The sequence below is a fragment of the Neltuma alba genome, unplaced genomic scaffold (assembly GCF_004799145.2).
Source record: "Neltuma alba isolate B1F8T4 unplaced genomic scaffold, ASM479914v2 tig00011206_pilon, whole genome shotgun sequence".
Classification (NCBI taxonomy): Eukaryota; Viridiplantae; Streptophyta; class Magnoliopsida; order Fabales; family Fabaceae; genus Neltuma; species Neltuma alba.
In genome coordinates this window covers 56249-75611 of record NW_021635930.1, presented here as the reverse complement: position 1 = coordinate 75611, position 19363 = coordinate 56249, and the positions used below count along the sequence as shown (strand labels likewise).

The 19363-nt window shown below is 35.8% G+C and overlaps 3 protein-coding genes and 1 pseudogene across 3 annotated transcripts; 1 reads left to right on the top strand and 3 right to left on the bottom strand.

Annotated features, from left to right (window-relative positions):
* Positions 1–3670: 3670 nt before the first annotated feature.
* On the bottom strand, positions 3671–4366 carry LOC114762293 (uncharacterized). Its single transcript, XM_028951759.1, has one exon. It carries the CDS (start codon positions 4230–4232, stop codon positions 3963–3965), a length of 270 nt encoding a protein of 89 aa, XP_028807592.1. The 5' UTR covers positions 4233–4366; the 3' UTR covers positions 3671–3962.
* A 1326-nt stretch (positions 4367–5692) lies between these two features.
* LOC114762291 (uncharacterized aarF domain-containing protein kinase 2-like) lies at positions 5693–10755 on the top strand (annotated as a pseudogene).
* Positions 10756–11185: 430 nt separating this feature from the next.
* Positions 11186–13146, bottom strand: LOC114762292 (cytochrome b6-f complex iron-sulfur subunit, chloroplastic). Its single transcript, XM_028951758.1, has 5 exons — positions 12979–13146; positions 12599–12855; positions 12261–12378; positions 11604–11786; positions 11186–11515 (listed from the first exon to the last, which is right to left on the bottom strand). Exons 1-5 carry the CDS (start codon positions 13015–13017, stop codon positions 11414–11416), a joined length of 699 nt encoding a protein of 232 aa, XP_028807591.1. The 5' UTR covers positions 13018–13146; the 3' UTR covers positions 11186–11413.
* Positions 13147–13952: 806 nt separating this feature from the next.
* On the bottom strand, positions 13953–16672 carry LOC114762290 (uncharacterized). The gene is made up of 2 exons (XM_028951757.1): positions 16000–16672; positions 13953–14559 (listed from the first exon to the last, which is right to left on the bottom strand). Exons 1-2 carry the CDS (start codon positions 16453–16455, stop codon positions 14200–14202), a joined length of 816 nt encoding a protein of 271 aa, XP_028807590.1. The 5' UTR covers positions 16456–16672; the 3' UTR covers positions 13953–14199.
* Positions 16673–19363: the final 2691 nt, after the last annotated feature.

Here is a 19363-nt window from a genome sequence, read left to right as displayed (position 1 = left end):
ATATTCTTAGTACCACACATTTGAATCAGATGGCATAAAGCGGGTGCCCTATCCACCTGGAATCACAGATCAAACTCGTCATCAAGTGATGTAACTAATAATCATCACTCGATCATCAAATCAATGATGTATCAATATGCCATTTGGATGCAATTTCCTTACATCATCCACAAAGTTGCTCAGGAATTCCCTGGGATACAGTATTGCTGCAGCAGCCAAAAGACTGGAAGATGCGATTTCAGAATGCTTATATCGAGCTAACTTGTTATCTTCAGAAAGAAGAAAATATAAATCAGACTCACACTTTGCAAACCATATCATAATGTTCAGAGATCAGAACGTAAATTCACAACGTACCTGCTTGAGCTTCGATAATAATGTTAACAATAGGACTCCATTTGAAACCACCAAGCTCTTTATATCTAGGGTAATAATAGAGAAGAAAGGAGAAAGGCGTAATAGTCCAAAGTCGCCAATCAAGTCCTCGGAAAATTTCAAGCTCCATATTGTCCAGAGCCTTACGACTAATACGCAGCTTTTCAGCTTGCTAATATAATAATAATCAACGAACAAATCAATACAGCGTAAAGTTTATTAGAACACACAACAAGACCTTGCAAATATATATTGTTGTATTCAAAATTACATTAATTAAATTAACCTTAAAATCTATGACGCAAAAGTCTTTGCGCCTCATCTTGAAGGCAAGGGTGAGGCAACATACAGCAGCCACATGATTTTTCCTTCTCGATGGCGCTGGATTCCTTGAAACGTAGCGGTCATAGTAATTCATGGCCATATAGGGAATATATACATCAACATTTCGATTCCTCGTAAGCTGCAAAACAACATCCATGTATCACCAGAATGTAACGTCATAGGTAGAAATATAGAATTCTTACGTAAAAGTAAATAACACAGCGATCTCTCTTTATGCTAGCAAATCACAAGTCCAAGAACACCACAAGGTCAAATCTTGAGTGGCTGAGATAGACCTTAGTGTAGGAAGTTATACCCTTCAGAGAGAAACATATGTAACTCATGAATCTATATATATAGCAGACGTAAAGATTAAATGAAAAACTGGAATTGATGAATATACAATTACAACTACGTTCTTATTTCTTTCAAGAAAAGCAAAGAGCTAGCTATATATAGTTGCAAGCTAAAGGATCGTAATTAAACTTCATTTCCATAATCTTTCTGTGTTTTCTCGGTAGCCAAACTGGAACATCAGTTCAGAAACGGAATGGCAATGCAGACCAAACTCAAGAAGATTAAAACATTACAGAGGGTCTTGAAAGATTATAATAATGTAATCTTGGAAAAGCAAAATAAAGAATGAAAGGGCATTGAACTAGAACTTGGAGTAAAGTCTGATGAGATACATGAACGATTGTGCTTAATGCTTCGGCTCTCTTACTACTAAGTCGGGGATCGTCGAACAAGTATGCGAAGGGCATGAAATCAAATTCTTGGGGGAAGTACGTCTCCATAGCTTCTTCGTCTTGACTGGAGTGGCAGGGAAAAAATTCTGGATCATCGTCCATGGCTGGAATAATGTTTAATTATGGTGGAGAGGATGAAAAATGAAAAAGCTCTGTGTTTCCCAAGAACGTACGTGAGAGAAAATTAAACAAGAATAATGAGCTGAGGGAGAAAATGCAAGGATTCTTTAATTCGAGGATCTTCTTCGCATTTTCCTCTCTTGGCAGTTGAAATGAATCGTTAGAATTAGTTAATATATAGTTGGTTCGTTATTTCTTATACGTGAGAAGGCAGGATAAAAGCCCGCGTCTTTTTAAACCTACCATTGCATGTGTTATGCAAGCTTCTTTTCCAAAGAATATAATATGATAAGAGTGAAATTATTTACCACAATTATAAAAATAATGAGATGGTAGAAACGTTACATACCCCCTTGGATAATTTAAGACAAAGTTAATAAATTTTAAGAATTTTCTTAATTTTAATGAAATATATCGAAGGTGACTTATAATAAAAATTGAAATAATATCTTCTAATTTATATTTCGAGTACTTCGTTGAATAATACAAATAGACTATAAAGAAATAGTGAGCATCTTGTAAAGAAAGAAATACTAGCTCCTATACATAACCTTTTGAAAATTATATTCTGGGCCCAATTTTTGTGCATGGGTTGAGAGATTGTTTACATAACAATTAGGTCATTGCTATTTGCTATTCTCTTAACAAAATGTGCAAGGTCGTTGCAAGACCTCCACAACTTTTGTCAACAATATAAATCATATTACTAACTTGTATTGTTTCCCAAATTGCTTTCAAATTTCAACTCAGTCGGGGCCAAATAGGAATTAAGCGTGACCTTTGACAACAATTTTTGCTAGGAAATCATTATGTAAAATTTTAATAACCAATACAAATATAAGTATTCTTTTTAACTTAATAATATTTATTACAAAATTTTAATCAACCATGTTGTTCCAATACATCATTCTACGGATTCACAGACTGGGCGGACTCTGTGAGCCGGATATTAATGGGCTACAAGAGATTATAATTGGGCTTGCGGGAGGTGGACTGATATGGTCCAAGCAACTAGGAGGAAGATGGTTAGAGGCATCCAAGACTTCATTTGGAATCTAGCTGGAAGGAGTAGGTTCTCGTTGTATGCATCTACTTATAAAACAATTTGCGAAAATTGCAACAAGTCTGACATAAAAAAATAAATATAAAAAAATCTCTTAAAATCAATAAATTAATATAAAATTCTAAAAATTTTATTATAATATATTTTATTTGTTGAATTACTAAATTGTCTTTTTTTTTAAAGTATATATCGACAACTAAAAATGTGGTCGTCAACATTTTAAGATGTAACGATTAATAATTACTACCTCCGATCCTAATTATAAGATCCTGTTGACTAATTTGAGGAGATTAAGGAAAGAAGTTAAGTTAGTTATTTGTAATAAATAAGTGTTGTATTTCCTAAAATATCCTTACTAATCAACTATATTAGCTAGAACTATAATTATTAAAGAACTACCTTGGGAAAAATGCATAAATAGGAGAGACAAAGTGGATTGGGGTCTTATATTTAGGACCAAAATAAAAGTCAAAGAGGATTTTATATTAAGGACCGGAGGTAGTATCTTAACAAATATTAACAACTAATGCATTATACTTTTATGATGCGCTAAAAAAATATATTGTTAATACCTATGATAATTATTAATCATTACGAGTAATCTTTCAATTATCAATATATATTTAAAAAACAATCTAATAATTAAATAAATAAAATCTCCATGATTTCAAGAAATTTTTTATATTTAATTCTTTTACAATTTTCCCAAAAAATTTCCTTCTTTGTACCCAAAAAAAATCCCTCTGCCTTCCCTTCCCCTTCTCCGCGTGGCATATTTCCTCCTCCTCCTCCTCTCTCTCCCTGAAATTTCCATCTACTTTAACTGGCCTCTGAATGCCACTTTTAATTGTGTCGCTGCTTTAATTTTAGACCTCTATCAGATACATATATGACTAATTGTATATATGCCTAATGAAAATCTTGCGTTGCTTTTGCAGTTGCATTGGCATTCTGGCTTAATCACTATTATTTTACAATTGCTCTGGATATCCCTTGCGCGTGTGCCAAATATAAAGGCAAGGCAGAAGTGAGCAGAAAATGCTATCAAACTTTGTCAATTATATTAATCATAATCATGATAAGAGATTATGAGAAGATGAAAAATTACAAAGCAAAGTTTTTAACTTTAAACGAAGCTTTGCAAATCAGGGAGATCCACCAAATTGTCCGTATTTTCTTCCATCCCCCACTATATATGCCAATTAATTACATACAATGCCCTAACAAAGATTGGAGGGACGCAATCACTACATAACGGACAGACTTGATGAACAAAATTGGATGAATGAAAGGTTGATTGAGGCCAAGGGATGCGAGATCTGTGGAGTGAATCAGAATCTGGTGGTACTTGGACCCCAGCAATTGATGTCCATGACTTTCTTCATGCACTCTTCCTTGCTCCTCTTGACCTGATTGGAAACAGCAGCAGAAGAAGAAGCCGACAATTTCTTGGCCTGGCTATAAGATCTGAGATTGTTCTTGGCGTGCTGAAGCAGAGACCTCACAGGATAATTCCACCTGCAAACCCCTAATTGATCTTTCAATGCCTCCACCGCTCCGATGCTCGATGCCACAATCCAAGCCCTCCTTCCGGAACTCATGATCGCTTAGTTTTCCGACGAAGAAGATGAAACCGGGAATATAACTCGAAAAGAGAGTAGTGAGGGTGAAGCAAAGCTTGCTGCGTGTTGATTTGATGGTGACGAAGGTGGAGTGAGGTTTGGCGTATATATACATATATATGGAGGTAGGACGAGTGAAAAATCCGGAGGCGGCTTTGAGCGGAAAGTTGGGAAAAGGAAGCGAAACAGGGGGCGGTTAGTGGAAAGGCATGAAAAAGAAAGACGGTTTTGCATCGTTTTCCAGCTCGCAACATGGACCAAATTCCGCGGCTTCGGCTCCGAAATTATTTATAAATTAATAATTAAGCCAACTGGTTTTTGCCCCTTTGCGTGTGGTTTTTGAATATAGAAACCCTAGTCTTGATTCAAAGCACGGTTTCTGATATTTTTGACATCTGGGAATATGCTTTTAAAACTAAATATAATATCCCACAAAAAAATTTAAAATTATTAATTTTGAGACCAGTTTTGACAACAATATTAATAGGTTTTAATAATATTAGACTTGCAAATAATAATACTGTAAAAAGGAATTTAGAATTTAATAGTTTCAAATTTTTTTAATGAAATTTTTTCTCTACAGGTTTCAAACTTATTTTTAAATATTTAAAATTAAAAAAATCTATATAATAACTTTCTTAAAATAAATATGTTCACTTCAATATTTAATTTTCTTAATTATTGATTTGACTTTAAGGGCGGAAACATGGTGCTCGTGAAGTGACGATAACGTTGGTGTTAAATAAAACACGGCATCCGGGGGACTGTCAACTGGCTCTGACTTGAAGTCCGTTGGAGCCTGCCTGTGGTGTTTTTTTTTTTTTTTTGGGTCAAAGAGCGTGCCTGGGGGTTAGCACAAGGAGTCTAGCACAAAAAACCTCAGAAGTTTCCAGGTCTCCAACTGCTTCAGTTTTTGTTTCTAGATGCCTTTTTTTTAAATGGGCTAGGAACTCTTTCTCATAAAAAGGCCTAGGCCCATTATCGCACTGTCCTGTAAGCCCATTTCTTTGTACTGTCTGCTACGAGGCGTATGAGCTTTATCAACATACATGGATCGCATCTCTGACGGGCAAGTGTGAAACGCAGAGTTTCATTTATTTAAAAAAAACGGATCAAACGGCTTGTTCCTTGATGCCTACAGGTGAAAACAAATTTTAGTCTTAAATCAATGGGCCATTGAGGCCGATATCTATCTCTTTTCTGGGCCAACTAGGCCAACATTGATCATATCACATTATCATTTTTTGCCAGAAGAATTAGGACAGAAACAAAAATTGTAAACTCGTTGAGGATATGGCCGAATATCATAAAAACAAATAAATATCACACCATTGGATCAAGATGGGCCTCGACAATGGAATCAGGACTGAGGCGTTTTCCTGTCAACCGATCTCTCAGAGCCAAAGGATGGGCCGTGGGCGTCAGTCACTGCCGTTGCTGTTGCTCCAAACACAAAAATCTGAACTTGACGATCTCCGAGGGGAACGGTGGCTATTGGAAGTCTCCGCTATCATGAGACACTTCTTGCGGCGGTGGCCTCCGGAGAAGATGATATTCCGGGCACCCGGTTCATTGTAGAATGCCGGCAATTGTTCCCTACCACCTTTGCAGTTTGGAACTCACTGTTTCAAGATCCAGACAACCATGTCTAGGTTACTCCCTTCAATAATCTTCTGATTGGAAGCTATAGTTCTCAGTTTTTTGCTGGAATCTATTAATTTTTAGCAAGTTAACAACCCGTGTATGGCTTATCTGGACCATTCATGAATGACATTTCTGTCAAATAAGCATTTCAGCGTTTGTTCTTGTTTCATATGACTTTTGTTGTTCACATTTTTTTTCCCTTCTTCTCTGCTGCCTTATCATCTTGCTTGCAATCGCTATGAGGCAGCAGATCATAGGCAGTGTGTCATGATGCTTTGAGCCCATTGCTTGTAGAAGTTTACTTTTTAATTTTTTCCCCCGCCCTTTTTTTAATTCAATTTTCTTACGCTATTTTATTTTTTTGGGGATAAATTTTTGTTTAGAATCCATTTCATTTTTGGCTGTAGCTGCTTTTCTGTGTTTGTTTCCTATGGCATGCGTTAGTTGCATTTTTGTAGATAATGATTTCGATTTTGTTTAAGAAAAGAAATGGACTGCACCAAAAATGTGCTTTACAGGCAAAGGGGTTCGTATAGATATTGGTAGCATTTGAAAGGCTATGTTTATATATGAATCAATCGGAAGGTCCAATTTTTAGCACATAAGTTCCGTTAATCATGGACGCATGCGGTGAGCACTACTGGCATACACACTCAAAGGCAACCTACAAAGCCCTTAGTTGCTCATGGACTACCGGAAGGGTGCGCACTAATTGGCATATCTCGTTTATCATTTTGACCAAAATTTTGATTTCCTATTGAACGGATGAAGTGTTTGTATTCAGTACCAGTTGCAGCCATAGTGGATGAATTTATGCTACTTTGAATAAGGACAGTGTTGATGATTTGGACTATGGAAGAGAGGGGAGAATAGCTAGGGTCTCTTGCTTCTTAACATAAACTGGACAATCTTTGTTCTTGTATTATGGTCCATACCACTTGAAATCTGCAGAAGGAATAGATAAAAGGGTCTTCAGCAACTAATAAACTTTGCGATTGATAGTTCCCATTTTGGTGAAAATTGGCTGGAATAAAAGCTGACATTATTGTAAGTTTAGAACCCCTGGCTTAGTTCCTTTTAACACCTTTACGCAAAATTTTTGGGCCCTTTGAGTGTCCCTCTTAATACAGTTCTTACCCATTTGAATTGGTCTTTGATGCTTTTTTCTATAATCTTTTGCTTTCAATCTTTCTGAGTTTTATCTCTAATGGACCACATGACAGAACTTTTACGAATTTAACGTGCAGGTTTCTTGCTCATGGACATGTTAAAAGGTTTGCACATTCCCTTGTCCAAAAACAGAAGATTAGCAGCTGGGAAGTGTGTAATATTGAGCCACATTGTACAGGGGGGTCACCATTCTCAGTATACAGATTTTCTTTGTACTATAGACTTATTCTCAAAAAGAACTTTGTGACAAGTGGCAAAGCAAGGAACTTCTATCCATCAGGAAAATAAAGTAAATAATCAGTGTGCTCAAGTTATTTGGAACAGGATTTCTCAAACATGTTTCCATACGATGCCAGCTCTACCACCAATAGGCCAAATTGCCCGTGCAGTAAGTCTGGCTTTGTCCCGATCAAATCTTATTGTGCCTGGTGTCGTTTTTTTCGTACTAGGAGATCTTTCCTGGACACCGCAGACACAGGCAGAAGCGGAATCCTTCCCGCCAAGGGATTCTCTGTACATGCATGCACAGGATGGACATTTATACTTGGCCACTGCTTTGTTCAATGTCCTTGAGTTTTTTATCTTGTTTTGCAGGGCTATCTATTTGTTCATTTTGTTCTCACCTTGCATAGCTATGTTTCCTTTTGTGGACTTTGGTGGTGTCCATTTTAGGAATACATGGCTTCATGTTGTCCGCCTTACACTTGAAAAAGCTGGCTCAGCATTTATAAAATGGGGTCAATGGGCTGCTACAAGACCAGATCTCTTCCCTAAGGATCTTTGTTCTGAGCTTGCAAAACTTCACACTAGAGCCCCCTCACATAAATTTTCCTACAGCCAAAAAAGTATTGAAAATGCATTTGGTCGCAAATTGCATGAAATTTTTGAGAACTTCGATGAGGAACCTGTAGCATCAGGTAGCATTGCTCAAGTTCATCGAGCTTGCACTTAAATACAGATACCCAGGTCAGCAAACGAAACCTGTTGTTGTGGCAGTTAAAGTCAGACATCCAGGTGTTAATGAAGCAATTAGAAGGGACTTTATCATCATTAATCTTGTTGCCAAGATATCGAGTTTCTTACCTAATTTGAGGTGGTTGAGATTGGATGAAAGCTTACAGCAGTTTGCTGTTTTTATGATGTCTCAAGTTGATCTTTCAAGAGAAGCAGCACATTTAAGTCGATTTATCTATAATTTCCGGAAATGGAAGGATGTTTCATTCCCAAAGCCTTTGTACCCTCTAGTGCACCCATCTGTTTTGGTGGAAACCTACGAACATGGCGAAAATGTTATGTACTATGTTGATGAGCTTGAAGGACACGAACAATTCAAAACTACCCTTGCTCATATTGGAACACATGCTCTTTTAAAGATGCTTCTGGTAAAATAATTAGAATCCTCTCTTGGTTTCGGTTATTAGAGTCTTTTTTAAGTATAATTTAGTTCTTGTGCGTGTAAATTAATTGCTTAGAACAAGAAGAGAAGCTGTACAAAATAGCCTATTCTTCGAGTTACTTGTGATGGAAGGATCATGATCTGATGCTGAAGGTTTTCAAACTTCTGTTAGTGTTCTAAATCCTTAATAAATGTGATAAGGCATCGTAGAGTTCCAGCGTGATTTCCCTTTCCTCTGTATGGTTACAAGTTGCAATACCTGATAAGCTTACATGTTTGTCTTCTTCCAGGTGGATAACTTTATCCATGCAGATATGCATCCAGGGAATATTCTTGTTCGCAGGAAACAGATCACACCGTCACAGATACAGCTTTTTAAATCACGGCCTCATGTTGTTTTCCTTGACGTAGGCATGACTTCTGAACTCTCTAAGAGGGAGCGACAACACTTACTGGAATTCTTCAAGGCTGTTGCAGTTCTAGATGGTCACGCTGCTGCAGAGTGCACTCTTAAATTATCCAAACGACAAAGCTGCCCTAATCCAAAGTCTTTCATTGAGGTATTGTCATTGAAATAATGTTTTAAATTTCACATTTTATTTTTTATTATCAACTTACCTTCACACTGATTTAACTCAGATATAGGATCACTTTTACATCTATGACATAACCTTCATATACTACAATCTTATGGTTGAAGTGCTGCCATTTGTGCAACTTATGAATACTGAGTTGTGCTTAATACTAATCATTGATTGCAACTTATAAATAGTTAGGCTCAAGCTTTAGATTCACCAATGGTGAACCCTGATTTCCTGGAAAGTCTCTATCTGTTATAGGGTCCATAGCTGTGTAGTGACTTTTTGTGATCTAGGCCATGGTTTCATATACTTGTTTATCATCTCCCTGGTTTTTTAAGAACTTTTGGGTCTTGCGTTTAACAGGACGTGGAGAAATCATTTAACCTTTGGAAGGTAGAACCCTACCGCCCAGCGGATTGTATGCAGCAATTGCTTGAGCACGTCAGGCAACATAAAGTCAATTTAGATGGCAATATATGCTCTGTGGTGGTGACCATGTTGGTTTTGGAGGTATGTTCTGCCTCTGGATAATTCCCATATCATTAGGTCCTCTCACCCTTTAAAATGAGTTGAACGCATGAGAACGTGTGATGTGTTTACCCTATGCATCCAGCAATTGTTATATGGTTGAAAGCTCACCCCAAGTTACTTTTGCTGTCACAATATTTGTCACAATAATATCTGGCAAATCTGGATGGTCTCTTCAAATTTTAAATGGCAGATTAGTGAAGACCATTATGTGCCCCATGTTCATTGTGTGATGACTTGTGAAAAGTGCTGCTGTCTATTAAAGATCATAAAAATCCACTTGAAGATGGAGAAACTCTTTCAGTTTTCACCATCTGACTTTGCCACCTTTAGAATGGTGCCCTTGAAGATTCTCTGCCCATATCTGCCTCAAAATCATGTGAATTACAGATTGCTACGAGATGCTACTATTCCTTTTCTGGCTGAAATTATAAACTGTATCAAGAGAGCTATCTCCAAGGCATTAAGAAAAGCCTGGTGCTCATTGAGGACCCCAAACAATCAGTTTCACCCCACGATGTAATAATAAATGAGACAGTTTCCCAAGCAGAATTACGCATAAGACATATTTGGCCAAATAATTTGAGATGTGAATCTGGCATACTCAACATGCCATCTGTGCTTACCGATTGGGTACCCGTATCCAAGCTAAATGCCCGACCTCAGAAGGAGCTTTTGTAGTCTGGCGCCAAAAGCTATTGTACTGTGCAATATTAATAATCATGCTTTAGAGATCTGAATTTTTTTACATTTGAAGTTTTCATGAACTAATTTTGTTGAATCTCGTTCCTCTCTCCTTTGTAGGGGTGGCAACGGAGACTTGATCCGGACTATGATGTGATGCGCACTTTGCAGACGCTTCTTTTTAGATCTGATTGGGCAAAGTCACTGTCTTACACCATCGAAGGACTAATGGCTCCGTGAAAGATGGTCGCTTCATGCCATTTTTTCCCAAAATTTTGAGGACGCCAGTTGAAGTGAGTGGAAATGGTAAAGTGTACTTAGGCTAAGCACATTGTCTTCAATTTTTTAAGGCTCTTGATTTGTTTATAATATGTTAAGAGCTTGGCCCTGTAATTCCAAGCTGTTCCTAACCATTTCATATTTCTCATGTTAACTCATGATGTCAAGAAAAACCACAAACCAGAATAATCCAAGTAAAGGGATATATATTCCTTGCAATAATCCTTTTCTTCTTAGTTTGCGTTTAAGCGGAGAGCTTGTTCAGCAACAAGTTTCATATGATGATGCGTTTCACTCTGTTTCCTCATATGAGTTAATCTTGAAGTATATAATCAGGCTGTTAACACTTTTTGAAACCGAAATTATCTTAATTAGAGGAACCTTATTATGAATAGTATATACTCCATTTCATTATATTTGTCTTTTGAGGGAAAAAAATTTCTTTCATATTTATTGTCTTTTGAATCCCAGAGGGAGTACCACCTTATGCTTTGTCTTGCCCTGAGTTTTATTTATAGATTTGCATGACATCGCATGTTGACGAGTGACAAATGAAAGGACGGACAGTTAGATGTGAGACTGGAATAATGCAAATTAAAGCTAAAAGTTGAACAATCTATTTTATAAATATCTATATAATTGTAATAAAATTAGAACAAGAGTTCTAAAATTCAAATTCGAGATTGTTTGGAGGAGGAAATTATGTATAGTCAACAATAAGACTGAAGGCCGCACTGTTTTGCAAGAAATATTGACACTTGCGTTGACCATCAATGATACCAAAAGAAAAAGAAAAAAAGGTTTATTTTTAACAAAATGTAGGAAAGAAAAAATTAAGAGTGGAAAACATAAGAATGATATTATGGAGTAAGCTTGAATCAAGCCCACCAGGGTGCATCTCCAGTTCTGAAATCAGTTTCAACCCAGGGAACAAACACCACTTTGCCATCATCGACATCTGCATGTGCCAATGCCAGAGACTGTTGCAACACAAACAAACGTGTTAATCAAATCAAACCAATTGTTTACAGAGACACATGTTTTAGGATTAAAATTAAGGTTGCTTACCAGAGGAGCAGGGCCTCGGACGACCCTGCCTTGGTTGTTGTATTGAGAACCATGGCAGGGACAGATGAACTTGTTCTCTGCTGCATTCCATGGCACCACACACCCCAAGTGTGTGCACACTGCGTTGATCCCATAAGTTGCGAGTGTCCTGTCATTCTCCACCACCAGGTACGTTGGGTCTCCCTGCATTTATTTATATACATTCCCATTACTTCATGTTTCTGGAGTTCAAATTCCTCAAGCTTCTAGAGTTATACCCAAAGTATTATAATTTTTTTTTTCAATTAAAAGAATAGATATTAACGGTCTGAGATTATAAGTGAGATTGAACTCACGACTTCTCACTTACAGCATTCATATTGCTAGAATACAAGGCCATCCGCAAAAACCTAAAACTTCACCTGTCATCATATTAGAGTACCATCTAATTCAAGTTCTAAAACGATGTTGTTTTACTTAATATGCTTGTTAGTCTCCAAGTTCTAAGGCCTCGGTCTCTCTAAGTGAACTTCAAAATATTTGGAGACAAATTGTTCTCAACCGTTCAGCATAACACATATTAATATATATAATAAATGGTAAATACTTTTGGACAGAATTAGAAGATTAGACTGAAAAGTGAGATATTAAATGAGTTAGTGAGAGAGAAGGGTGTACCTTTAATCCTTGAGTTAAGGTTCGGTCACCAGGTCCATGGGTTTTGAGCCATTCGGCGAGAACAACATCATTCCCAATGGCGTCCTTCGCTACGGTACCCCCACTTCCACCTCCTGACCTGCTCCACCATTTCTCATTTGTTCACAATTACGTTCACTTTCTACATATCTACTACCACTTTTACAATTCTCATGTAATATACAAATACTGAATTTTAAGATGTTTCTAGTTTATGCCTTGAGGAAGCAATCTAATCATTTGCAAATCAATAGGATAATAAAATGATGATATTGATTATAATAAATATGGAAAGTTGAAAGAGGAATGAGAGGGCGGACCCCGGCGGAGCAAAGAAGGTGGCATAAGGAACGAGCATGCCGGCGGTGGGGAGGGAAAGGGCGCCGAGCAGAAGCAGATTCATGACCTGTCTCTTGCCCATGTCCGGCACTCTGTCGTCGGCCGGTATGCTCGTCGCCTGACACGTCAGTCTCCCTCCCCTGACCTTCTCCTTCATTCCCACTCCACTGCTTCTTCTCGCCTTCGCCATTAAAGCTTGTGACGATGAACTGCAAATCCCATTCTCTCTTGAACTCAGCTGACATTCATCCACCACAACCAAATTAACTGATCAGCTACAGTATTCCTACAAACTTCTTGATGATTGATCTATACAGAGAGAGAGAGGGGTATGTTAATTACTGTATATATGTATACTCACCTTACAGGGGGAAGCAGAAGATATAGTGAAGGCAGCCATTGAAGAAATACGGAAGAGAGAGAGAGGGAATTATATCTTCAAGACTCCAACTTTTTAGTTTAAAAGTATGAAGAAGAAGAAGATAAGGAGAGAGAGTGTGCGTTCCATGGCTGGAAGGCAGTGAAGGTACAGAGCCACAGATTGGATATCAACTTTGAGTAGCCAATTTGAGGATACAAGAAGTCTATTCGGAATTTTTTTTTTTTTGGGTAAAATGTGCGAGACCGCCTGTGATATTTTTCTACAATTTTTTCAACTTCAAATAAAATAAAAAACTGATAAGAGGAAGAAAATCAGCGTGATTACTTTAAATTTAAGATGCAATTAAAAAATCCATAAATTTTGTTTCCACAAAATGTGCCTTAATTATTCTAATATATTAATTAACGAATCACTTTATTTATTTATTTATTTATCTTCACAATGATACTTCGACCGTTCCAATAAATAATTTTAGATGAGGTAGGTCAAAGTACTTATCAATTTCTTTTTTAGTTTTTATTTAAAGCCTACTGCTTACTGTCCTTTATCACTTGCTTGGCAAATAAGCAACTTTCACCTTCATTTCTCAACTGTTTATTAATATTCCCCATCACTTCATAAGTACTATTTATAGTACCAACTGTCATATCCCCAATTATCTCGTGATTTATGATATTGTTGCCTTTTAACTTATTCACCATGCCATTTTCTTAATCTCATCCCACCTCATCCAATTTATTGAAAGGCAGAGCCAGCATAGCACAAAATATACACACACATACTTTTGCTAAAGCATAGATATTTTTTTATTAGAGACAATCATATTCAAGACACTATCAAACACTAAATGTGAGTATATCTTTTAATAAAAATTTAAATATTAATTCATCACGTTATAAAAAATGAGTTCCTTCCGTTGACTTAATTTCCATTGGTAGCGCAGGATATTTTGTGTAAACTAATTTCACCAAAGTTATGAATCCAATGAAAATAAGCACCCCAAAGAATTGAACAGATCCATCTGCTATGCATGGTTTCAATTAAAAATCAACACCAAGTAAATGGTAAAAACAGGAAAAAGAAACTCCAAAAACAGAACACATCCTGTATATACATTATCGCCTAACCAAATTTAGCCAACATGATATTACAGAGCATACCGCATAAAAAAAAAAAATCAATTCCGCCACATCAATTTAATCATATGTCTTCCGGGAGCTTGAAACTCTGTGACCCAAAGATTTGATGGGAGCTGTTTTGAACAAAGATTGCTACTCCACATTTAGTGGGATTGAATCCTTCCCATAGGGAAAAGTTTAGGGTTCCTGAGACTGTCTTCTTGGGACCAATATCTTTGACGTTGCAGAGCTTTTCAAGTCTTCGAACGACATAGTCGTTTGATAGAACACGGCCTTTGTTCTCCCCTCTCTCGCAGTTGTTGACCAGACCACTCTCGTATACTGCCACCATGACGTTTACGCCCTCACTGTTTACCTTCGTTCTTAATGCCCCTGTGAGAGACACTTGCAAGGAATCGGGTGAAGGCCTTTGGAAAGTTGCCTGCAATGGAAAATTAACTATTAGTCAACTTTGCTGAGATTGCATTTTTTTATTATTTTAAATTCTCAAAACTCATATGAACTTTTCATCGAAAGAAACAGCAAGTTGTATGGATTTCTCATAAGTATTCTTGCTCAGTGTTGTTTTTCCCCTTATCTCCAAATTCTACACAAATTATAATCCTGCCCTTAACCGCTTGGTTGAACAGGAAAATCTTTGACAGAGTATAGCATAAAACAGATTATGAGCCACCTAAGGTAGCTGGACTTGTATTTTGTCTTGTCCACTCTTCAATGTGAATAGATATCTCAAAGGCCATAGTTAAACAAGGAAATCTGTGGATGATGGGATTTCAATCATGGCATTAGTTAGTTAAGTGATTTTAAGCATTATGAAAAGTAAAATTGAATTTCCCAAAATTTCATAAAGAATTTTGATATTAGGTAAGAAATAGGCCTCCTACTTGATGTTAGGAGGGATGTTGATATTGAGATTGAAAATCACAATGTTAGGAGGGATGTTGATATTGAGATTGAAAATCACATGCATCACATATATACAAATCTCTTTCAGATCCACCAGATGACAGAAACATGTGGTTGACAGATAACCTAAGTATGTTGATTATAATTAACTTGAGCTTTATGCCAGCTCAATAGATCTTTTGAGAAATTGTAAACTTCACAAAAATAAAAATGAAGAGAATATCTGCAAATAAACCTTCTTAACATTTTTTTGTGTGGGTATATGGCAAGTTTCATCAAAAGGGATGGCTTATTCTTGTCTTTGTTTCATAAAGTAACCAAATCATTGAAGTATCCCTCAAAGAATACGCCTAATAGCTTTTAAGTCTTAACCAATGAGGTAAACAGATTTTTTAATTCAAATATTTCATAAAGATTCAATGTCATTCTTCTGCGTTACCAAAAATATACAATTGAAAGCAAAAACAAAAAAAAAAAAAAAAAAAAAGCGCCTTCAACCTGATACAATTTGTACAGATTACGCAATAAAAAATACTTTATATATACATATATAATAAAATTATAAAAAACATATAATTTTTGGATATCATGTAGGAATCTTACAGCTGAACATCACATAAATAAGCTTTATGAACTTCTCTTATTATTCATTGGAAATTTGATTACAAAATTATAAGAAAATGAGAACCAGTATACATTGCTGATGAAGTATATGAGGAATTAGCCTTATATCCATTTCTGTATGTTATTATTAACTGAAGTTTATTTTTATAATATCTATATCATTTTTTGAAAGATCTATTCAGTGTTTGTAACGAATATATATAGTTCTATTATAACATTATCATACACGTGTAAATAATTAGCGTTTAGCTTATAGGCTTTTTTTTTTTTAATTTTCGTTTTGGCTCTTATGAAGTGCAAAAATAAGGAACAAAGTATGAGCAATGCGAACCTGGAAGGAAGGCGAAGGATATCTGGGAGCTTGCGAGATGGCCGTGATCAGGGCATTCTCGTCATTTCCAACACAATGGGCCTTGCCCTGGACCACGATCTGGGGCGTGAACATCGTGTCAAGCCCAAGACTCTCAACGTAGGCCTTCTGCCTGACGGTCCATTGACTCGACCCGTATGGATCCTTCCAGCCCATGTAATCCCAGTAGTCCACGTGGAAGGCCAGGACCACCACCGGCATCTCCAGCTGGAAATCTCCCCGCCCCAACCTCGACACCACCAGCTCCGCCGCCGGCGACGTCGCGCATCCCTGCGACGAGAACAGCTCCACCAACACCGGTCCCCCGCCCTTCATCTCCTCCGCCGTCACGCTGCTCTCGTGGACGGACTCGCCTCGACTACCGTGCGCGCCACCTCCGCCGCGTTTGCCGAAGCAGGATAACAGACGGGGCGCCATGACGGAAGGGTCGGTGGCGAAGGCGGGGCAGCGGAGGAATCAGACGGCCGAAGAATGTGAAGAGATCAGAGAGAATGAGGAAAAAGAAAAGGAGAGAAAAATGGAACGAAAGAGGATGAGTCGAAATATATGTAAGGAGGAAGAGAAAGGAGATGGGAGGTAGAGAAAGAAAGATGGCGAGGAATATGGAATGAGTTTTGATTCCAGGAGGGGTCTCGTATTTTTTTTATTGTTTGCAGGGACAGGTGAGATTGTTGGGGAACGTTGCTTTACTGGCACGGTTGTGTCGGTGTCAGATTGGTTGCGAACTGATGCTGCAATGCTCCATCTAATTTTTTTTTAATAGGTTTGTTTTTTTTTATAAGATTTTTTTTATTTGTTTAAACATTTAATACATAATTATCTATTTTAATCTTAGTTTAATATATTTAATTTTTTTATTTATCTTACTATTATCCTCTCATATCTACTCATTTATGCATGAGAATATATTTGGAAAAAAATTATATTTGCTACATATTAATTACTTTTAATCAATTTTAACCGTTATCTTAAATCACGCAATTTAGTTAAAAAGATCTTATAATGAGGGACGGAGTAGTAATTTTGGTAAATGTGACCTGATGGCATGAAATTAAAATAGAATTAATAATTTTTGTCTCATAAATTCCTTTTTTTAATCTTTCAAATTTAAATTTTAAATTCTAATTTGTCTGGGTTAAAATATTAATTTTTACAATTTAATATAAATGTGAATTATTTTATTTATTAAAGAAACAAAATTTAAGACTAGAAATTTGAAAGATTAAAGCTGAGATCCACAAAAACTTAAGTGAGGAATGATTGTATTAACCCATTGAAATATGCAAATGAGAAGTGGCAGGTTTAATCCTGTAATATCATGCTGTCGTCTAATTTTTTTAAAAAAATAATATTTTCGTAAATAATTAATATATATAATAATAATACAAAAAATTGGTTAAAGGTTGAAGTTGGTGGGATCTAAATAGTAAAAACTCTAGGTTAGAGTTTACGTTGACAGTATTGTTCTTTCTTTATATTAATTGAGATTAGGTTTTTGTATCGTTTAGGTTTTGTTTTTTCTTTTTATGTTTCGTGGACTTGCCTTGTTTTTTATATACAAAAATATATTTTAGAGAAAAATAATAAATATTCCTGCATTGGACCAAAGTCAGCAACAGATCCCTGAATCTACAAAACGGATGTGTGGCTTATCTTCTTTTTTCTTTCATTTGTTTTTTTTTTTTGCCAACTTCTTTTCTTTGTTTAGGCTTATTGTTTAGAATATATTTTAATAACTTAGGGTAGCAGCATGCAATTTTACATTTTTGATAAATAAGTAGAAATATACACGAGTTTGAATTTTTTTTTTAAAAAAAGGAATAAAGACCATAATGATAAGATGAAGACCGTTTTGGATATCAATATATATTATTAGTCCCACTGCTTATATAAAAATTAATTGTCTAATTAGAAAATGTTTAGATGGTAAAAAAAACTTTAAAAAAGTCTTTTCATAAAAATTGAAACAAATTTTTTTTTACGTCTTACTTTATATATAATAAAATATATATCAATAAATACTTTATAATAATATATCTTTATTAAAAATACTTTCTCTTATTCCTATCAAAATACTCTCTAAAAAATTAAAAAAATTAGTTATTTATAATAAACATATGTTATTTTTTTTAAAATATCCTTATTGACCGTATATATTAGTTATAACTGTTATTTAATAAGACTTGTAATATATATAATTATTCTATAAAAATTATTTTAAAAATAAATATTAAAACAAAATATATTAAAATTTTATATTTAAAAACAAATTGATTTTAATGACATGCATCGCAAGGAGGACTTCAGAATTCAGATCACACGCGCGTGCAAGAGAGCCAGGAACTGAAGCCTTTTCTTTTCTTAGGTGAAAGGTAGCAATAAGATTTCGACAGCAAAACAGTATTATCATAAAATTCTTTGCATTACCAATCACGGTTGTTAGGGTCCCTCATCACCTTCCAAATTAAAATTGAATTTCTCCTGAAAAAATTGTCACATTCAGGGGGTATTTGGTATAAAAAAATATTTTTTTAAAAAAATCTTCATACAAATCAAATATTTATTTTGTATATTGTAACACCTAACCAAAAGGCGGCAAAAAAGTTACACCAACCAAACACACAAAAAAAAAAAAGAGGCTGTTAGGATTTTTTTTTTAATTAAAAAAAAAGTAAGTGGTTATAACGGGGAGAAGAAAAGGAGCGCAGTGACTTCGTATCCAAAAAAAAAAGAAAAAAAGGAGCGTGCTGCCACGCAACAGAGAGGGAAAAAAAGAAGAGACGTTCGTATTTTTCTGCCACGTGGCTCATCTTGTAGTCGACACGTTGCAAAGTTCACTTTATATGTCATTTATATCAAACACGTGTCCACTATTATTCATGCGCGCCAAATGTTTGTTATTTTTCCCCACCACCACGTTCGCTTTTTCATTCACGGGGCGGCCACCGCCAAGCTTGCCGTGCCTAGGCAATAATATGACCCACCTTTTCTTCAATTCCAGCTGGACAACAAAAATTCAGGTTAAAAAGAGAGTGGGATAATAAAAAATGATTTAATTATGTAGCCTGATAAATAAAACCAACAGTTCGTGAACAATATTCTTACACGTCAGTGCATAAAAAGAGAAAAATTTAACTACTACGTATCATTCAGGTATAAAAGTGTGTATATATATAAATATTTTTATTACTTACAACAGGAAATTAACTATTCCACTTTAAAGATTCAATCTAGCATCTCTTAAATTCTAAATTTAATGAATTTAGTCTCAAAATTTTAAATAAGGCTAAATCTAACACATTATATCTTCCAGCTGCTCATCTCA

What these genes read in the sequence shown, in the direction of transcription:
- LOC114762290 (XM_028951757.1), bottom strand. Translation starts at nt 16,455, where the DNA reads ATGGCGCCCCGTCTGTTATCCTGCTTCGGCAAACGCGGCGGAGGTGGC. An exon ending in ATCCTTCGCCTTCCTTCCAG is followed by an intron (nt 14,560 to 15,999) that starts GTTCGCATTGCT and finishes TTTCCATTGCAG; the next exon opens with GCAACTTTCCAAAGGCCTTC.
- LOC114762293 (XM_028951759.1), bottom strand. Translation starts at nt 4,232, where the DNA reads ATGAGTTCCGGAAGGAGGGCTTGGATTGTGGCATCGAGCATCGGAGCG.
- LOC114762292 (XM_028951758.1), bottom strand. Translation starts at nt 13,017, where the DNA reads ATGGCTGCCTTCACTATATCTTCTGCTTCCCCCTGTAAG. An exon ending in CTTCTGCTTCCCCCTGTAAG is followed by an intron (nt 12,856 to 12,978) that starts GTGAGTATACAT and finishes GATGAATGTCAG; the next exon opens with CTGAGTTCAAGAGAGAATGG. An exon ending in CCTTAACTCAAGGATTAAAG is followed by an intron (nt 11,787 to 12,260) that starts GTACACCCTTCT and finishes AAATAAATGCAG; the next exon opens with GGAGACCCAACGTACCTGGT.